The sequence below is a fragment of the Parus major genome, chromosome 27 (genome assembly GCF_001522545.3).
Source record: "Parus major isolate Abel chromosome 27, Parus_major1.1, whole genome shotgun sequence".
Lineage (NCBI taxonomy): Eukaryota > Metazoa > Chordata > Aves > Passeriformes > Paridae > Parus > Parus major.
Window position 1 is genome coordinate 4,027,967 of NC_031796.1, and position 18,013 is coordinate 4,045,979.

Genomic DNA, 18,013 nt, shown 5'->3' on the forward strand with positions numbered 1-18,013 from the left:
GCTTTCTCAAGCCATTTTTAGAAAATTTTGCATTTTCCATGGGCTTATTGAAGTGACAGGTAACACGAGGGCTCTGGAGTCTGTCTCATCCCATCCTTGTCAGGGGAGGGATGTTGAGACCTCAGAAACAAAAAGTTTCCTGAGTTTACCAGAGCTTTATATATTTTCAGATTTCTTTGCCAAAGCAGTATCACAATTGATTAAACCCAGCTAATGCCAGAAGATTTATGTCTTTGTTGTTTATTTCCCTTAATTACTGGGCTGGGATGGGTCATTGGGTGCCCCCACATGCTGGGACACAGCCCTGGCCAGTCCTTGTGCCTTGGTCCCACAGCTCAGGAAAGACCTTGATCCCCTCCTGCCCTCTTGGGCACTCCAGAGACAAAGAACAGCTCAGTGAAGATGGATGGAGGCTGTGGCCGTGAATTCATCAAGGGACACTGCCCTTCTATTGATCATCTGCAACCCGCTGTGGTCTGCAGCCATTCCTAGAAGCAGAGGCTGCAGCTGGAAGCATGATCCAGCACCCTGTGAGAAGCTGGTGGTGGATGAACCATCATCAGCTAAGGGAAATATCACACCCCTGGATGCTGGTCCCATGGCAATGTTTGCCAGCATCCCCCTCCCAGCATTGATCCTTATTTCCTCAAGGAAAGAAGGAAGCACAATGTATTGCCTGGCTGTCTCCTCCAGCTCACCTTGGACTGATGGAGCTTGGCTCACTTCCAGGACAGGCACAGCACCCACAGCTGGGGCAGCCCCCTAAACCTCAGTGAGTACAGAAGGCATGAATTAAAACTGCACTGGCATGGGGGAGCAGGTTTAACCCAGACAGAAATTCATCAAACTCAGGGATGGACCCAGTTCAAGCCCCCCCTGCTCCTGCCCCATCACCTCTGCCTGTCCCAGCACCCATCCACGGTGCCAGCAGCACCTCCCCATCCTCCGGGACTGCCCTTATGATCAAACACCCCCGCACCCACCTGCCCCACATCCCCATCCTTTCCTCAGGAGCATCTCCCTGACAAGGCAGGGCTGAAATCCCTTCCACCGCATCCCTGTGGAAGAGAAAAAGGGTTCTGCCTTCCCTTCGTGTTCCATTTTGCAAAGGGGCTGCAAAGGCTGGCGGGGGAACCTCGCCTTGTCCCAGTTCCTCTGCCAGAGCCCTCGAGTGAAATTCCGAAATGCGTAACACCCACTCACCCCCTCATCCCCGGCAAATTGCAGCCCCAAACCCTTTGCAGACACAAGAGAAAGCCCCAGGCTTCGCAGGAGAGACCCCACAGCATCTGCACGATGGGAGTGAGAGGGGTGGAGAGGAGAAGCCCCACTCCAAGGAGAGCCGGGAGGGCGGTCCCTGGGCTGGTGGGAAGTTTCTGCTGCTGAAGATGCTGAGGAGGGGGGGGGAGAATCAATTTCAGTTGGAAGGCACCAGGGAGGTGGAGGAAGGAAAAGGGGAGGAGGGAGAGGAGGAGGGAGAGAAGGGGGAGTGGGAGGCTGGTGAGGAGGGATGTAGCCCATCGCCAGGCGAGCTGGAAGGTGGGCAGCCGGAGGACAGGCTCCAGGGAGGTTATAAAAGGCAAGACGGGGACGCAGAAGGACCCGCAGCCTCCGCGCAGCCCCGCGGGGACCCGCCAGGCTCCTTCGCTGGAAGCCCGGAGGATTCTCTCCCCGACGGGAGAAGCAGCCCAGCAGGAGCGGGGACACTGCCAGCCATGCCCCGGGGAGCTGGGCACAGGGGCGGCTGAGGATGGTGCCCAACCTACGTCCTGCCCTCCTCCTCCTCCTGCAGGTAAGATGCTTCGAGTCCTCTTCTCCCTTTAGAGTCCTTCTGCCCCCTCCCCTCACCCCTGCGCCCTGCTCAGCCCGCGTTCTCCGCCGTGACTTTTCTGTTTCTTTGAAGGGAAAAGTAAAAAGAGAAACCGCAACACAAAGGGCCCTTGGGAGAATTCTTCCATTCGAGGCACTGGGGCTTGGCAAGAGCTTGTGATGCTCAAAAACTATCTGAGAGCGGGGCTGAAGTGAGTGAGAGGATCATTTAAAGGGGGGGGGGGGATTTTAGCCAGGTCCTCCTGAGCTCAGCCCAGAGCTCCCAGCTGTAGCTACACCCAGCAATTCCCATCCTTGCATCTCCCAGTGAAACCAGCTGCCACCAGTTTCCCAGGCTGTTGGGAGAGGGTGGCCACTCTGGATGTGATGGATGTGGACAGTGCAAATGCAGAGCCCAATTGTACCCACCCCCTTCCGTAATTAATTTTCTAAGGAAGCCTCTCCTTTTTCCCTTCTGCACCTGCAAAGCACACGACTTTTTGTAATTTGCTTGCTGTGGAACTGTAGCCACTGCTAATTTTGCAGCTCTGCACAATATGCAAATGCTTTGTCAGAAGCAATATTTCTCCTCCTTGAGGGCTCATCGAGGAGGGAAACATTCACAGTCCAAAGCTTGTTTAAATCCCATACCCTAGACAAACGAGATGATGGGGTTTCCAGTGAAATTTTGAATTCTATTTGAACAAGTCTGTAGTGGCAGTTTTTGATGATCAGTTTTTCAATAAAACCTCGGTGTCAAGGAGGGGTAAAAGAGCAAATCTGCCTTGCTGGCTGCAAAATGGTGTCTCAGTGCTCCAGCTGGGACTGCAGAGTTAAAACAGCAGGTAAAGTGGAGGGAGAGCCTCGTACCCCACAGGCTGTGCACCTCACGCATCAGCTGCACCTCTGGGCCAGGAAAGTTCTCACCTAAGTGATGAGAAGAGCTGATGTGCACCAGGAGACACACCCCCACACCCCCCACCTCCCAAGCTGGTGTTGCTTCTAAAAGCTCCTCTTCTGAGCAGCTGCTCTCTCCTATCGCTGCAACCCACTAAGCCTGATTGATAGGATTTATGGGAGCTCTTTTGCTGTTACATTCCCTGTTCAGGTTTTGTTTGGCTCTGATGTAAGAAATAAAGGTGAGACAGGGCAGGATCTCTTCCCCCAGCCCAGATCCTTCTTGGCCAGTCTGTGGGGACAGCACAGACCCAGTGCAGTAAGGTCATGTTCTGGCAGAGACAGCCATGTGAGCTGACAGCTCCTGATAACCTCAGTGAGCAAAAAGTTGTCCAAAAGAAGCCCAAAGTTGCTGAGACACAGCTCCCAGTCTCTGTCAAAGCTCCTTGGGCTCAGGGGAGTCCCTCACCATCCCCAGGTGTTCCCCAAGGACATTCTCCTTGTGAAGCTGGAGCAACAAGTCCTTAAAAATCTTCCAGCATTTGTGACAAAATCACCCCTGTGCTGAGGCTGGGACTGGGATGGGGGGTCACAAAAACCAGTCCAGGCAAAGAGAAGCCTCTCCCAGTTGGCTCCAAATAAGCCAATCTACAACCCTACCCTCCTTTGCAGTCAAGCTGTCTATCTTTCCTGATAAATACATGCATTCAAAACTCAGCTGCTCTTCCAGAACAGTCCCAACCCTTTTCTGGGGACAGCATGGGCTAAAGGACCATGAAACTCCAGCTGTGAGTGCATCCCTGCAGCCAGGTGTACCTGCAGCAGCATCCAGCCTGTGAGTGCAGAGACCTGCAGCAGCCCAGCTCCAACACAGAGCTCAGCACAGACAAACCTCCCCTGCAGATACAGTGTGTTGGCACAGTTTAGGTGTTCCCCATGCACCTGGCTAGCACTTCCACTTTAGCATTGGTTTACCCATGTTGCTTTACTGGATAGACATCCCTCATGGGGTCAGACAGAGAGACTAAGAGACAGGCAGGCAAACTTGCTGCCAAGTGCTCCCTGGCACCCTGCAAGTCATTTAAACAAACTAAACCTGTCCACATGCAGCTCTGTCAGGAGCTGATGACATTTCTGGGGCTGGTAAAACTGCAAAAGCATTTTATGAAAAATCAGATTGATGCTGAGGGTGGGAAAGCTTCCCCTCTCCTCTCACTTGACCAACTCCAGCAGCAATAAGCCAAAAAAATCAGCCCCTGCCCCTTCCATGCTCCAATCCTTGCATAAGTGGCAGAGCTGCAGTTTCAGGACATGCTGACCCTGGGGATCTCTTCCAGTCCTCACTTTCCTTAAATTCTGGAGTTGATTCAGTGTGTATGAAATCATCCCTGTGGTTTCACATCTCCAGCAAAGAAGTGAATGGAGAAGGCACAGCCTGTTCCCAGAAAAGCTGCTCTGTCACGATAGGATGAATATATAGGAATACAATGAGAATATCCTGCACCACCAGCTCAACCCTGCCCTAAAATCCAGCTCTGCTTACCCAAAATCCTGCACAGGGTTAGCCTAGAAGTTAGTTGTGAGTGACAAGCTCAAGCTGCAATTGAGTCTGCAGCGTTTAGAAAGGCTGCATCCATGGCTTTGTCTGTGAGAACAATTTTAGAACCCAAAGAAAACATGAATCAACCCCCAAACCATGGGGTTCCCTCACCAAGAAGAGCCCAGGAGCCATTGTCCAACACATCAGAGCTGTCACTCAGGAGAGGGTGGCTCTTTCTGAAGATGGAATAACATACTCAGGGCCATCTGTTGTTTTTCCTTTTTTCCCTAACTGTATTCTGAGCTGATAGAAGAGACCCTCCTTCTCTGCTTTATCCACAGTCACCCTCCCAGGAGCAGTCGCCTCCATTCCAATGGCCAGTGGCAAAGTGGGTTGGCATTTTGCAGATTACAGTCCCTTTTCCACCCTGAAATCTGCCTTATCCACCCTGGAAAAGCAGAGGCAGATGCAGCTTTGGTGTGGCCAAGCTTTTCTGAGCTGTGAATGTAAATAAACAGGAAAAAAAATTATGCAGAAATTAAATTGTGGATGTTCATCCCAGGGCACAACCCTAAAAAGGTGATGGGTGAAGGAGGGGGTTTGGAACAGTAAAGGAGTGGGTTTTGAACAGTCAAGATGTGGGTTTTGGGACAGAGCTGAAGGGAAAAATGTCCAGTCCCAAACTGAAATGTCTCTGAAGGAGAGTTTAATAAAATTGCCTTAGAAAAACAGCCCTCCCCCAGGCTTGTGTCCATCACTCCAATCTTCCTCAGCAGCCTTTGCCCCTGAAAATCCAGATCCCATAGGAGCTGCATGGATTGTGCCCTCTTCCCCAGATTGTTTATGCCTTTAGCTTCCAACACCTAAATGCCTTTAGTCATTTTTTCACCTGTCCCCAAAAATCCATGTCTCTCTTGACAGATAAATGAAGTCAGAATTATTTATGGAAAGCAAGGGAGACCAGAGCTTAATCCAGGAAAACCTTTAATTGCTCATATATCAGTTTTTACAGGGTATTATTCATTTAGCCCTGATTGATATTCTTTTGTTAGGATCTGCATCCAGCACACTCAGAGAGAGACTCCAAACAGAATAAACACTCTCACCGAAGCTCCTGTCTACACACCACAGGGACTGGCCCTCTAATACAGATAAATTAATAAACTCGCAGATTGCAATGCCAGATGGAGATGTTCTCACTGCCTGCTCTCCCCCTGAGTAACATCAGCCATGGAAAATCCCCCCATGGGTCTTGCTTTGAGCCTTGTTCCATTTCCTGAGCTTTGCCTTGATGCCTCGATGCTGGCAGGGTTTGGTATGGGGTTTTGGAAAAGCAATGAAGGAGCAACAGGGGCTTGGTAGGGCAGAGAAGGGGCTCAGAGGAACCCTGAGATCATGGGTGGCAAAGCAGGTTACTTAAGACAGAGGTGTAAAGAGGGTCCTTCATGGAACAGATGCTGCCTGGGGGTTTCATTTGTGGATTCAGTTGAGGATGAAACTGTTCCAAGCAAAAGCCCTCAAAGTGGAGCAGGTAAGAAGTTCCCCAGCTGCAGAAAACAGTGCCTGGAAGTCAGAGGAGACAAAGGCAAAGAGGAGACACTTCCTTCTGGCAGTGAAGGCAGGAGACATGGGGATTTAGAGGCACCTCCAAGCACATTTGAGGCTCATCTCTTTCAGTCAGGCTGTTGCAGGCCACCTCCAGCTGCAGTCCTGGCAGGATGTGCTGCTCCTTTCCTACACCACTGATGCTGCTCTGCCATCTGAATTTGGCATCCAGCTCTTCTAATAGTCACTGTATTTAACACACAAAGTCTGGCACCTATTGCTGCAGGCTCAGAGTCAAGAACAGGCTCCATCCCACCTAATGCCCCAGGGAATCTCAGCAAAGGTCCAGGGCAGGAACAGCTCAGCCCTTCCCTGCTGGTCCTGTGTTCCAGGAGGTCTTTCTTCTTCCACAGCAAGTGTTGTAGTGGGCAGCAAGCCCAGCCAAGCCAGGGAGCAGAGATGATGGGTCAGAGAGGCCCTTACAGCAAGGACGACTCCAGAGTGGCTGGTGTTGTTCCTCCTCCCAGGAAGGTTATGGTGGCCATCACTGTCCACTGCTCCCACTGCCCTCCCCAGCTCTATGCAAAACCCCTGTCTCCCATGGCTTCAATCCCAGGCTTCAATCCCACTAGCTGCTCTGCTCTCCAATCCCAGCCCCTCAGCACTGGACCTCCTAGATTGCTAATTAGGCTACAAGGCATCTATGTCGTGCTCAGAGCTGTCAGCCCTTCCTGCCCTGCAGATCCCCTTTTTTGAGGCATTATTCCAGGGGGGGACAGATGTTTGTCTCTGGGAGCACAGTGCAGGGGGTGATGCTGCAGCTGGATGTGAATGTATTAATTAGTATCTGTGGATTGCTTTGGAGAGTGAAAGCACCACAAGGGACCACAATTCCTAATTGTTATTAATGGAATTTTTCTGCCAGGTCAATGGCAGGTCACAGAGACATGACACCATATGTGGTTGTGTTGCTCAGCCCCACAGCAGCAGCCAGACTCCCAGTGCTGATGAGCTGACACTGTCCTAGTCCACTGTGCTACATCTCCTGGACCAGGAGACCTGCCACCCTGTCCCCTCACAGGCACAGGAAGAGCTGGGTAAAAACCAGCTATTTCTTGGAGCCCTGGTGGCACCAGGACATGGTTGGTGTGTCCAGATTGGAGAGATCTGCCCCACACAGTGTCCCACAGCCTGAGTGACCTGAGGCAAGTGGTGCCTCAGTTTCCCCTCTGAAACAGCCCTGGCATGGTGGGTGGTGGGATGCCAAGCACAGCAGATGTTTGCTGTGTGTGGGATGTAGGAAACACGGGAGCAGTGTCAGGTTTTGGTGTTTGACCTGTGCAGTGAGGACTGGGTGGGGGCTGGTCCTGCTATAGAGAATGTGAGGATGAAAGGAAGGAGCTGGTGCTCCATGAGGTCCAAGGTTAAACCAGAACCATCCATGTGTATAAAAGAGGGATGTTACAGAGCCTGGAAGGGAGCTGGGAAGATGCTGCAGCAACACCAGGGGAGACAATGCTGGCTCTTGATGGAGAAGAAGCTGCTGCCAGTGCAGGCCCTCACAGGGCCCATGAAGCTCCCAGCACAACAATCATCCATCCCTGTGGGAGCAGCTCCCTGGGCTAACTGGGAGCTCTCTGCAAAGTGACTGCTTCCAGAGGAGCAGATTGCCTTCCTTCATGGACAGCTGAGGGCTCAGCTGAGGCTCTCCAGGATTTTGGCAGGCTGAAAAAGGTCACAGAAGTGTTCCTGCCTGCAGAGCAAGATCTGCCATAGCTGTGTGAAGGCAGGGCCAGGGCGGAGGAACACGGCCCCTTTCTGGCCTGAGCATGACCCACTGCAGTGTCGGGGCTCTTGAGGTGAGCTTGGCTCCAGCCCAGCCAGGCTGGGCCCTGTTGGGCACCATGTGGCATCGTACAGAGTAGTGATGCTCTGGCACAAGAAGCTCTTCAAGGAGGGAGCTTTGACCTGTTCTCTCTGTAAAAGTGTGGGGAGGGGTTGCACTAACCCACAAAGAGCAAAACAGATAAGGCAGCAACCAGCAAGTGCCAGATAAGAATTTATTTTTTTCACTAGGGCAAATCCCCCTGCAGCTGCCACCAGCCCTGCTTACTCCCCTCAAAATGCTGACAGGAGTGGGACAAAACCCTTGCCTCTGTCAAGAGCTTTGGCCACACTGCCAAAGTCTCTGACAAGACTCATAGCCTGGTAAAAAAGCTCTTAGTTCTGTTTTGGGGATCCTTTATTTCCTTTCTTTCTTCCTTCTGTAGCTGTTTCAGCTCATTTACAAAGCCTGCAAAGAGCAGTGACTGCTCCATCCACACCCCTCTCTGGCTGTGGCTTGGTCCGTGTGCTGCTCAGCGCCAAGACCTCTCCCTGTGTCTGGAAGGAGAATGGGCACTGCCAGGCTGGAGCAGGCTGCCATTAGGAGAAACACATCCAATTAACACTTGAAAGCCTGTTCAGGTAGACAAACTATCTCAGCCATCTTTTGAGCAGAACTCTTCTGTCCCAGCTGCCCATGCCACTCACCAACACGTGCAGTGGGCACCAGCTGTGGGCATCAACACAGAGGGGAGCAAACTCGCTGCACCTTGATTCCTCCCTGTCTGGAGTTTGGGTGGTCTCAGCTTTCTGAAAGGAAACTCAGTAGGTGCTGGGGTCCTGCAGAACCAGCACTCAGGAGCTCCTAGCAGCTCCCATGCCAGGGCAGGGTTGAGCTGCTGGATCCCCTGTGCCATCTGGAGCAGTCACAACAAGGGAGCTATTCTCAGCTCCATTTATATGTCTGCCTGACATCTCTCTTGCTGTCAAATCCAGCTTCCTAAGGCAGTAAACAGTTGATTGGAAAAGAGTAAGTGGGTGCTGAACTTGTCTCTGTGTCTGAATAAATCCTACAAATGCCTTGGTAAGGCATGAGGATGGCTGAGCGTGCCAGCAAGAGCAGACAGTGTTTCTGTGGCTCCGTCCAGAGCAGTTTGGGAGGTAAATGGCACTCAGGAAGGGTCAGGCACTAGGAAGCAGCCTGGCTGATGGGGAGGTTGTTTTCCCCAAGGAGCTGGGAGTATGCCTGCAAGCAACAGAGCTGCAGCCCTTTCTGCTTTCAGGCTCAGGGCTGTTTCCCAAGGGATCTGTATGTGATGTATTTTGGGGCACAGCTCTGTCATTTAATCAGTGACTTTTCTCCACGGGGTTTGGTCAGTCATTTGATATGAAAGAAGTGGAGTTGAGCCTCATCCACCATTAGTGCTGGTGGAGCAAAGGGGATGAGCCTGCGTCACTCTTCTCTGAGCTGGAGGACAGAGTGGGCAGCTGCTTGTGTAAAAATCTGTGCTCTGCAAAATATCAGGTCCTCCTCTAGCACCCTGGTGAGCTGTGAGACCAACAGCACCATCCCTCTGCCATCCTTGCAATCCCTTCATCCTGGCACAACTGCCTTTCTCATATTTAGTTTCCCCAAACTCCTGCAAAGATACAATAATTCAGTAATCATTTTTCCAAAATAGCTCCTTGTGTAGAGTTTTAGCAGAGCTGGGTAGATCATGGTTGGTGCCTTCTGACTCAATGGGAATGCTGGTGTCTGCTGACAATTCTGAAAAAAAGACTTCAGCCAGAGCTGGTTGTCTGTGGATCAGATCTCCTTAAGGACGTGTATGAACATCTTCCCACTGACAGCTTACAAGGCTGTGATTTCAGTAAGGGATTGAAAATCCAAGTGTGGTGTCAGGCTCATCATGTTTCCCCTGTCTGCTCTCAAGACTGAAAGATGCTAAACCCAAAAGTGTTGAATAAAATGCTAAATAGCAGAGGTTCCATGATTCAGCAGGCGTTGCAGGAGGGTTTGCTGAGTGGGGTATTTGGGGCAGGACAGGATCACTGGGTGGGAAACAGAGCAGTCCCGCAGCCTTGGGTCTGGATAAGCAGTTTCCCTAGGAAACCATCTTGAAAATGGTACATGTCCATTGTGCAGCTTTGCAGGTGGTACCCACCCAGACATGGGCAAACTCAGATCTGACCCAAGGAGGCATTTGGGGATGGGGAAGCAGCATATTGTAGGTATAACCCCAACCCTGTCTGCTTTCTCCCCATGCAGGCATTTCTCCTCTGGGACAGCCAGGTTGCAGCCTCCATCCAGGAGCAGTACTGTGAGAGCCTGCCACCTGTCACCAACCACACTGGTGAGTGTCCCCCAGCCCACTCAAGCCACCCCCTGGGGATCCAGTGCTTGGTAGAGGGTGTCAGGGGTGTCTCTAGGCTCGCCTGCTGCAGCCTCCTTGAAGGGTGACAGTGGAGGCAGGTAGAAGGTGCAGATCTCAGGAGATGAAAATAGAGAAAATAAATGTCTATTGGACACAGGGGGAGATGGACAAAGAGACATCAGGGCTGGCTGCCTCTTCTGTGCCAAGCCCAGAGACACCAGGACTTTGGCCCCTATGTCCACCCCTCTCTACCATCCCCTGCCCAGGGATTATGATTGGAGGTTTTGACTTTTTGTGGAGACCACGTCACCAGTGTAGTGTGGCCACCGTGGCTCCAGGCTCAACCACCTTTCACCCCCCAGCACAGATGCCATTGAGCTCTTTGGGAGGCCACCAGCCATGAAGAGCTTCTAGGGACATCGCTGGCTCAGCCTTGATAGGTGGGAGCATCAGGGTCATGAACAGCTCACTCCTAATCAACACTGTACATGATTTGATCCAATCAGGTCAGAGCTTGTGCCAAAACTGGCTTTTAGCCTATATTCAGGATGTGACTTGGTTGTCACCTCAGACAGGTCTGGTTCAGTGACAGGTTTTGAGGGAGGAGAAGTGTGAGAAGGAGTGTAGCTCACAAGGACAAGGAGAAAAGTCCTCCCCAGCTCTAGGATGCTGCAGTGTTGATTTTCCATGACTGAATGAGAATCAGACAGGGCACCAAAGAACTCTCCATCAGGGTGATGGCTGGCCACAGGACTGGGCACTGAGGAATGGCCATGGAGACCAAGAGCTGAGGGATAACTGCCCACCACCCATTAAAAGCAGCATTAACAGCTCCTTTTTAACAAATCCCATCTTGGCACCAGCTGATCCAGTGTCTGGCCAAACCCAGACTACCTTGCCCTGCAAGAAGCTTCCCAAGCCCACAAGGTGGAGGCAGAAAGCCAGGGGACAGCAAAGTTGCCTGTGGAATGGCAATGTCTGGATGTCTGGTCAGCGAAGAAACACGGTTATCACTCATGTGCTTAGCTCCCTGAAGGTTTCATCACTCTGCTCAGTGAGGGCCTGCCCTTGGCCATGTCAAGCTGTGATAAATCCTGATCCAGGGCAGCAGGCAGGTCCCAGAGAATCCTCATGCCCAGATTGTGGCCTTTTCCACCCACTACTGGAACCTCCCAAGCCCCAGGGAAAGGTCAGAAAGCAGGGAGATTTTCTGCTGTGGTTTGCTGATGGATTGCCCTGGAACCACCATCATCCTCAAGCACTGAGCACTGCTTTCTGCAAGGACTGGGTTTTGCTCAGTGGGGTTTTATCAGCATGATTCCAAGCAGGATTTAGTGCACCTCAGTGTCCATCTCCAGGACAGAGGGGAGAATGTAAGGCTTCAGATTTGCAAATTGTCCATTGTCTCAACACATCCAACCTGCAATTCCTGAGCAACTCATTAATTTGGAAGGAGCTGGCACATGTGAGAGCCACTTCTAGCTGGAGGAGGGGACTTAGCACAAGAGGTAGAGGTGAAACTAATTGTCTTATGTCTGCTTGGGAAGTGGAGTTCAGCACTAGTCCTGGTCCTTGGGGTCCATTTAGGCCCTGACTGATGGAGACAGCAATTCCTATGGAGGGATATTTACTAAACTGGAAATTATGATTTGAGCTGTTTAACATGAAGAGTTGTTAGGATGATGCTAATGAGAATTTCAGCAGGGCCCTGAGACTTAATTTGTTAATGTCTTCACAGCCCTTGGGAAATGACACATGCTGATAACACGAGCCCAGTGGTCCCCCAGCATGTGGCTTGGCAGGGGATCTGCTGGATGCACAGACAGGCACTGCCTCGTGCCTGTGTGCAGCATCCCTCCTCTGAAACACAGCCCAGCATGGGCTCTCCTGGCTCACCAGTCCCTTAAATCTCTTGGTTTTAAGGAGGATGTCTGTCTGGACAGTGATGTCAGCAGAGTGTCAGCACTCTCTAGACACACACATTGAGCTGAAGAGTCTGTGCCACAGCAGTGGGACAGAGGGTGGAGGCACACTGGGGTGATGCTGTCCAGGCTCAGAAGGTGCAGGTCGTTCAAACTCTTATCCCAGGACACAGAGCACCTGGGCCTCACAGAACTCTCCTGTCCTGCCCTCCTATCACCATGGTTTCACCCATCTTCCTTCAAGCCCCCAATGCAGGGCTAATATCCCTGGGAATTCAGGCTTGTTGTCATGCTCCAAGTTGATAGTTTAGGTATCCATCAAAAATTCCGGTCTGTCAGCCCCTGATTTTGGCTGGGTCTGGGACACAGGGGCACAGCTGGATGCTCCATCAGAAAGCTGCCTCCCACAGTAGCAGTAAAGAAGGAATATCAGGCTGGACTTGAGGTCAACGTGGTGGATTCAGGAAGTCAGGTCAACTGCCCCCCTAAACATCTGCAAGCCATGAAAGTCTCAGATTAGGCTTCAAAAGGAACACAATGAGGATCAGCACCCCTTGTCTGGGGTGGATAGGTGCTGTCCCCAGGGCTCCCAGCCCACGGACTGACTCAGACTATGGATTTCTCTGGCCCATGATTTCAACTCCCTGGGGTCTGTGTGCAGCTGCTTCTTGCCCTGTCACAAAGTCCATCTGGGAGTGTGACAGATTGGCATTTAAGAAAAAAGTAGGAAACATCTAAGGAAGTTAAGCCTGCTTGAGGCTGATCAGTTTTTTCTCCTGGCCAATAACTGGCCATTTCTGAGAACTGACACTAGTTTTGACCATTGAAAAGTGAAATCAACCTGTGAACACCACCCTTTAAAACCTAAGCCCAGGAATTTCTCTCTGTTTTTGGTTTCTGGCTGTGAAAGGTAACTGAGCTCCAGCTGGGCCCCCGTCCCCTGCCCAGGCCATGCAGCCCAGGCAGGGGCTGGGCTGGGCCTGCCGTGGCTCCCGGCTGGGAGATGGGGCCTGCGGGGGCTTCTCCTGGGCCCAGGCCAGGCTGAGCTCTGCTGCAGCTTCCCTGGAAGCCTCCGGGGTGGCTGAAGCTTTTCCCAGGGGGGTCCCCAGCTCTGAGCGCCGCTGAGCTGAAACCTGACAGCATGAACACCTGCTGTGGCTTGAGCAAGAATTGAACCCTTTCACTACCCAGATGAAACTTGCAGGTTTAATCCCTTTTCCAAGGAGAGGGGAAGAGAGAGTGATCAGCATGTAAAGAGACAAAATAAACTATCAAAGACAGTGAAGAAAAGAATTAAGCTTCAGATGGGGAGAGAAATAAGGAGATGCCTTAAGCTGAAACATTCTTTTGTTAAAGCTATGGAGATGGACAATAATGTTCTGAAAAAACTCCTTTAATTCATGAAAGACTATTTTGGGGGGATGGAGTATTTCAAAGTGTGGATCTAAGCAAAGGTAATTCATTGATAGAGCTGAGCAAATGGTGAAGTAGTTGTGATCCTATGAGATGCTGGAACAGAAACAGAGAAGTGAGAGTTGTTGAAGATTTGTGGCCCTTAAGAGACGAAGGGAAAACTTCTGTTTTCAGAGATGATCACAGAGACAGATGAAGAGAACTTTTGCCTTCAAATAACTCATCCTTAAAATGACACCACTTAAATCATGGCCCAAGAACACACCTCAGAGTGGTGTGAAATGGGAGGAAAGGACTGATGGCAGAGTTTTCCGGGCAGCTGGCATCAGAGAAATTGGAAGCCATGAGAAAATGGTTTTCTTGTGAAAAACTCTCCATAGATTGACAAAAGAGAACTTCTTTTTCTCTACCAAGACTGATGAAAAGACTATAGCAAAGTTGGGACTGTTTCAACCACCAGGTTTTGTCTCTATGTTGTCAATTAAACACGGGAATGGCTGGTGGGGAAAAATGGTTTCTGGAGGTTTTATTATGGTTTCTTATTCTTGTAGTTTTGTTAATAAACTTTGTTTATTCCTTTTAAGTCTTAAGCCTGTTTTGCCCTTCTCCTAATCCATATCTCACAGCAAGAAATGAGTAAGTTTTCTAGTGAATTTTAGCTAATGCTTTAAAACCACAACAGTGAGAGATAAGGTCATTTCATCCACTGGGACAAATCATTCCCTGCAGCTGCAGGACTGCTTCCCTGGAGAGGGAAGGGAGAATCTGAGAAGATGGGAAAGCCTTTTCCTAATTAATAATGATGTTTTTCCAAAGCAGTTCAGCAGAAAGCACTTGAACAGAGCGAGCTCAGAGCACTTTCAAGGGGTTGTTTTGCCATTCATAGCTCCTGGATCATCCCAAGGAGTTGCCATACAATTTCTCACATCCCCCTCTGGTCCTGGCTGCACAATCCACTCCTTTGAGCTTGTTATCACAATCTGAGTGCTCAGGAGAGAGAGAGGAACACAGAAAATTCCTTGTCAGGAAAGAAATGTTTCATGTCAGTGCCAGTTCACCTAAAGCAAAGGAAAATGGCACCAAAGCTAAGCAGAGGAAAAAAAAAATATCTGTGGGTTTTTAACTGAAGTTTTTTTCAAGGGGGAAAGGGAGTGTAACTTTGCATTAATTAAGGCAAATATAATTGTTCCAGATACAGCAAAATCCTGTGGTTAAGAAGCAGTGAGTGATGAGAACATATCCTTCACAGGCATTATCAGATAAGTTTGGTAACACCTTTCACAGCAGGTGACAATTTGACCAAGAGCCTTTCCACCCACTCCAGCTCAGCTTCCAAAGTGCTGACTGCAGCCCTCGTGCCACTGCTCTTTCATTCACTCACTGACTCCCCTGGGATGAGTCTGGAAATTAAATTCATAAAGGTCAAATTAACATCAGTGACTCTTCTCTCTTCAATCTCACTGGCATCTCTCCCAGGGCAGAAATATTAATAAAGGAACTGAGCTAGGGTTAAAGATGCAGCAATGAGTCTAGGCAGGGACTTGAGGGAGAGACATGGTACCGGGCAGTTTTGGGAAACAAAACTCTCATCTGTATGGACAATCCTAGAGGTTTAAATATATGCTGGTATCGATAAGGCCATTCTACCCCATCATCTGGGAAACAGAGATGTCAATAGCAATTCACTGATATTCATAGATTTTATTGTAGTGGAGGAGGGAAGATAATAAGGTTTTCCAGTAGGAAACTGTGTCCTGGCATGTCCCAGCGTGAGCAGCAGTTACAGCAGCTGAACTTTACTTTGGACTGGATGCAGTGAAGTCACTGCCAGAGACTGTTCAGTTGTAGCCAAATTAGAAGGCCCTACTGGGAAAACTCTGCCAGGGAGGGATTTTGATACTTCATTCATGCACCACCAAATCCCAGCCAACCCTAGGGAATAAACAACTTCCTTCCATGCTTGGTTATTACACAACTCCAAACACTCTGTGGTTCATGTCAGGAGAACAAGATAAGCCCCAAACACAACCCACTACATTTGATACATTATATACATATATATATATATATATATATATATGCTGTAAAGCTGTACATGGATCATCTTAAGTGATAACTTTGAGCAGATACACCAGATACCAACAGCACAAGCTAAGTTTGGTGCCTTTTATTTATTCTTCTCCAGAGCAGCAGCAAAGACCTAAGGGGATAGTCAGTGACCATGAATAGCAACAAGCCAAAAATTCATTACAAACACCCATAGCTATCATAATGCTTAATTAGCCTGGGTAATTATTTTACATTGAGGATCATGGAACTTGAATGCTTGGGAGGACTGCTGAGGAATTTTTAAGGACTGGAGTCTTACAAAGGTAAATAGAAGCCCCCAGTGCCACTGAAAGCAGTGCTGGAGGTAGGGTGTAAGCAAGGATCTACTTTGAGGCAGCCACAGCTGCTCCTATCCTGAGCACTGAGCCCTGCTCAGAGGGAAGGCAAACAGCTCCACCACCCTAATTTCTACCCGATGTCAATATAAATTGTCCCCCAGTGCCATTTTATTCAATGCCTCAAGGTGCTACTCAAGCATTTAACATCTGAGTGACTCCACAGCTCAACCCAGCCACCCCTCCCTGGTACCTCAGCACCTGGAAGTAAAAGCCAACCCCAAAGACCCTTGTTTTGGATCAATAAAGTGTGAAATGGGTCTTTCTTCTTTACCATTCTGGTGGAACTGCCTGGGAGGAACAAAGAGATTTTTGTGTAATTTTGCAGTGGATGCATCAGACGTCACAGTGATATTTTTGTTGTAGTTATATTTTGATTAGATGTGGAGATGAAGTCCTGATTGTCAAATGCGAATGTTGCAGCAGAGACACAGGAGACACTCTCAGGGAGCCAGAGGCTCGAGGCAGCAGCAGCAATGTGGTCACAGAGGACATTTGGGCTGGATAGAGATAACTATAGTTGAAGAAGAGTTCAGGACAGGTAGTGATATGAGTTAAAAGCTTTCAGCCATTAGGCTCTTGAGACACCTTAGATAAATAACCCCATCACTGGATTATTTATATTATATATATTATTCCAAAACTACGGGAATGAGCCTATAGTTCAGCTTTCCATCATCTCTCCTGGCCTCTTTGCATTGCAGAAGGGGAGAGAGGCTTCACCCTTCCACCCTTCGTAGTTGTGTCTGTGCACAGCAGCAAACTGGGATGTTGTGCTGGTGCACACCTCTGCCCAGTATAAAGCAGGATGTGTTTACCAGCACAGCTGTATCAGTACAACCTTTGCTTTACTCCTCTTCAGAGCATCCCAGCAATGGCTTGATGGTATGATAACACTTCAGACCTCCTGGCACCAGCTCAAGAGCACTGTGGCCATGCATCTGGTACTGCTGGTCCAGGATAAACATGCTCAATCCTCTTTAAATTTGCTCAAAATCTTTTGGCAGATTTGCTGGGAGTGGAGAGCTTTGCCCTGCCAGGTGTCACATAGTTCCATGGCTTTAGCTCAGAGACACCTTGGAGGTCTCTGCGAGTGGTGGGAGCAGGCTGGACAAGAATGTTTTCTAGAAACAGATGGGATATTGTTACAGTTATCCTGAGACAGTTATTGTCATAGTTGTCTCAGTATAAGTCCCTGGACAAACACTTCTTTCTTCAGGGGAATGTAAATGCTTTATATTGCTTCAGAGCAGCACAACCCAAAGGCAATAGGGTGAGAAGGGATTGAAGCAACTTCCCCTGTGCCACATTCCCTGTCTCAAAGTAGGGCCTGCTCCTTCCTCCTCCAAACATCGTGTTTCTGTGTGCGAAGAAGCCAAATTAGGGGGATTGAGTGCAGGTAGGAAATTCACTGACCTTTCTCACTGTAAATCTGCAAAGACGAAACCTGTGCAGCCAATGGAGCTGAGAAGCCGGAGCACTCATGTTCAGAACCTGGAGAACATCTCCCTGCAAACACGGATGGGCCACCAAGCAGGCAGGGGACACATATCATCTCCATCCTAAACAGTGTTCTAAATGCTGGGAGCCAGGTACCACTCAGGGGGAGCCAGAGCAGAACGTTCTGCTGGGTAAAGGGGATGTTGCAGCCCTTGTGGCACTCTGTCCTCACTGTTTTAGTTATCACTTCCCCCTCAGGAGGGGCTTTTTTTCTCTTTTCTGTAAGCTGGAGAGAGCAGAAAGAGCAGCATCTGCTTTCTGCAGCTTCTCTTCATCAAGCCTTTCTCAGTGTGAGCCTGGGGGAAATATTACAGCCACCCATTAGATGAAAACCTGGTGGGACAGAGCTCCAAATGCTGCCAGTGGCAGCATGAGGATGAAGCACAAGGAGAGGTTCAGGAGCATCTGACAGCCTGGATGAGCATCTCCTCCTCTGACTGCAGCCCCAGACCCCAGTGTCACCCCACAGCACCACTCTGACACATGGGACAAGGAGGGCTGAGGTCCTGGTGATGCTGGTGCACCTTCCTTGTTGTGTGACTGGTGGGACCCACTGGGTTTGGTGGGATCCTGTCGTGCTCTAACAGGAGTGCCAAGCACCACCCCACCAAGTACCTTGAAGAAATTAAATCCAGCCTTGAGCAGACGTCCGACAGAATGATGCACTTCTGTCTGGCTACATCATTTCCATGAGTCTCTCTTGGGTTTGGTTATTAATGGCATTGCTGTGCGTTTGTTTTACTG

The 18,013-nt window shown here is 49.8% G+C and overlaps 1 protein-coding gene across 3 annotated transcripts in view; it reads left to right on the forward strand.

The window, feature by feature from the left end:
• The first annotated feature begins 1,653 nt into the window (after positions 1 to 1,653).
• Positions 1,654 to 18,013, forward strand: part of LOC107215316 (corticotropin-releasing factor receptor 1) — a 42,849-nt gene continuing 26,489 nt past the window's right edge. For all 3 annotated transcript variants that reach the window (XM_015651413.1, XM_015651411.1, XM_015651412.1), the window contains exons 1-2: positions 1,654 to 1,792; positions 9,885 to 9,969. In XM_015651413.1, coding sequence (XP_015506899.1) covers positions 1,751 to 1,792; positions 9,885 to 9,969 — 127 coding nt within the window. In that variant the 5' untranslated portion in view covers positions 1,654 to 1,750. The remainder of the gene's footprint in view (positions 1,793 to 9,884; positions 9,970 to 18,013) is intronic.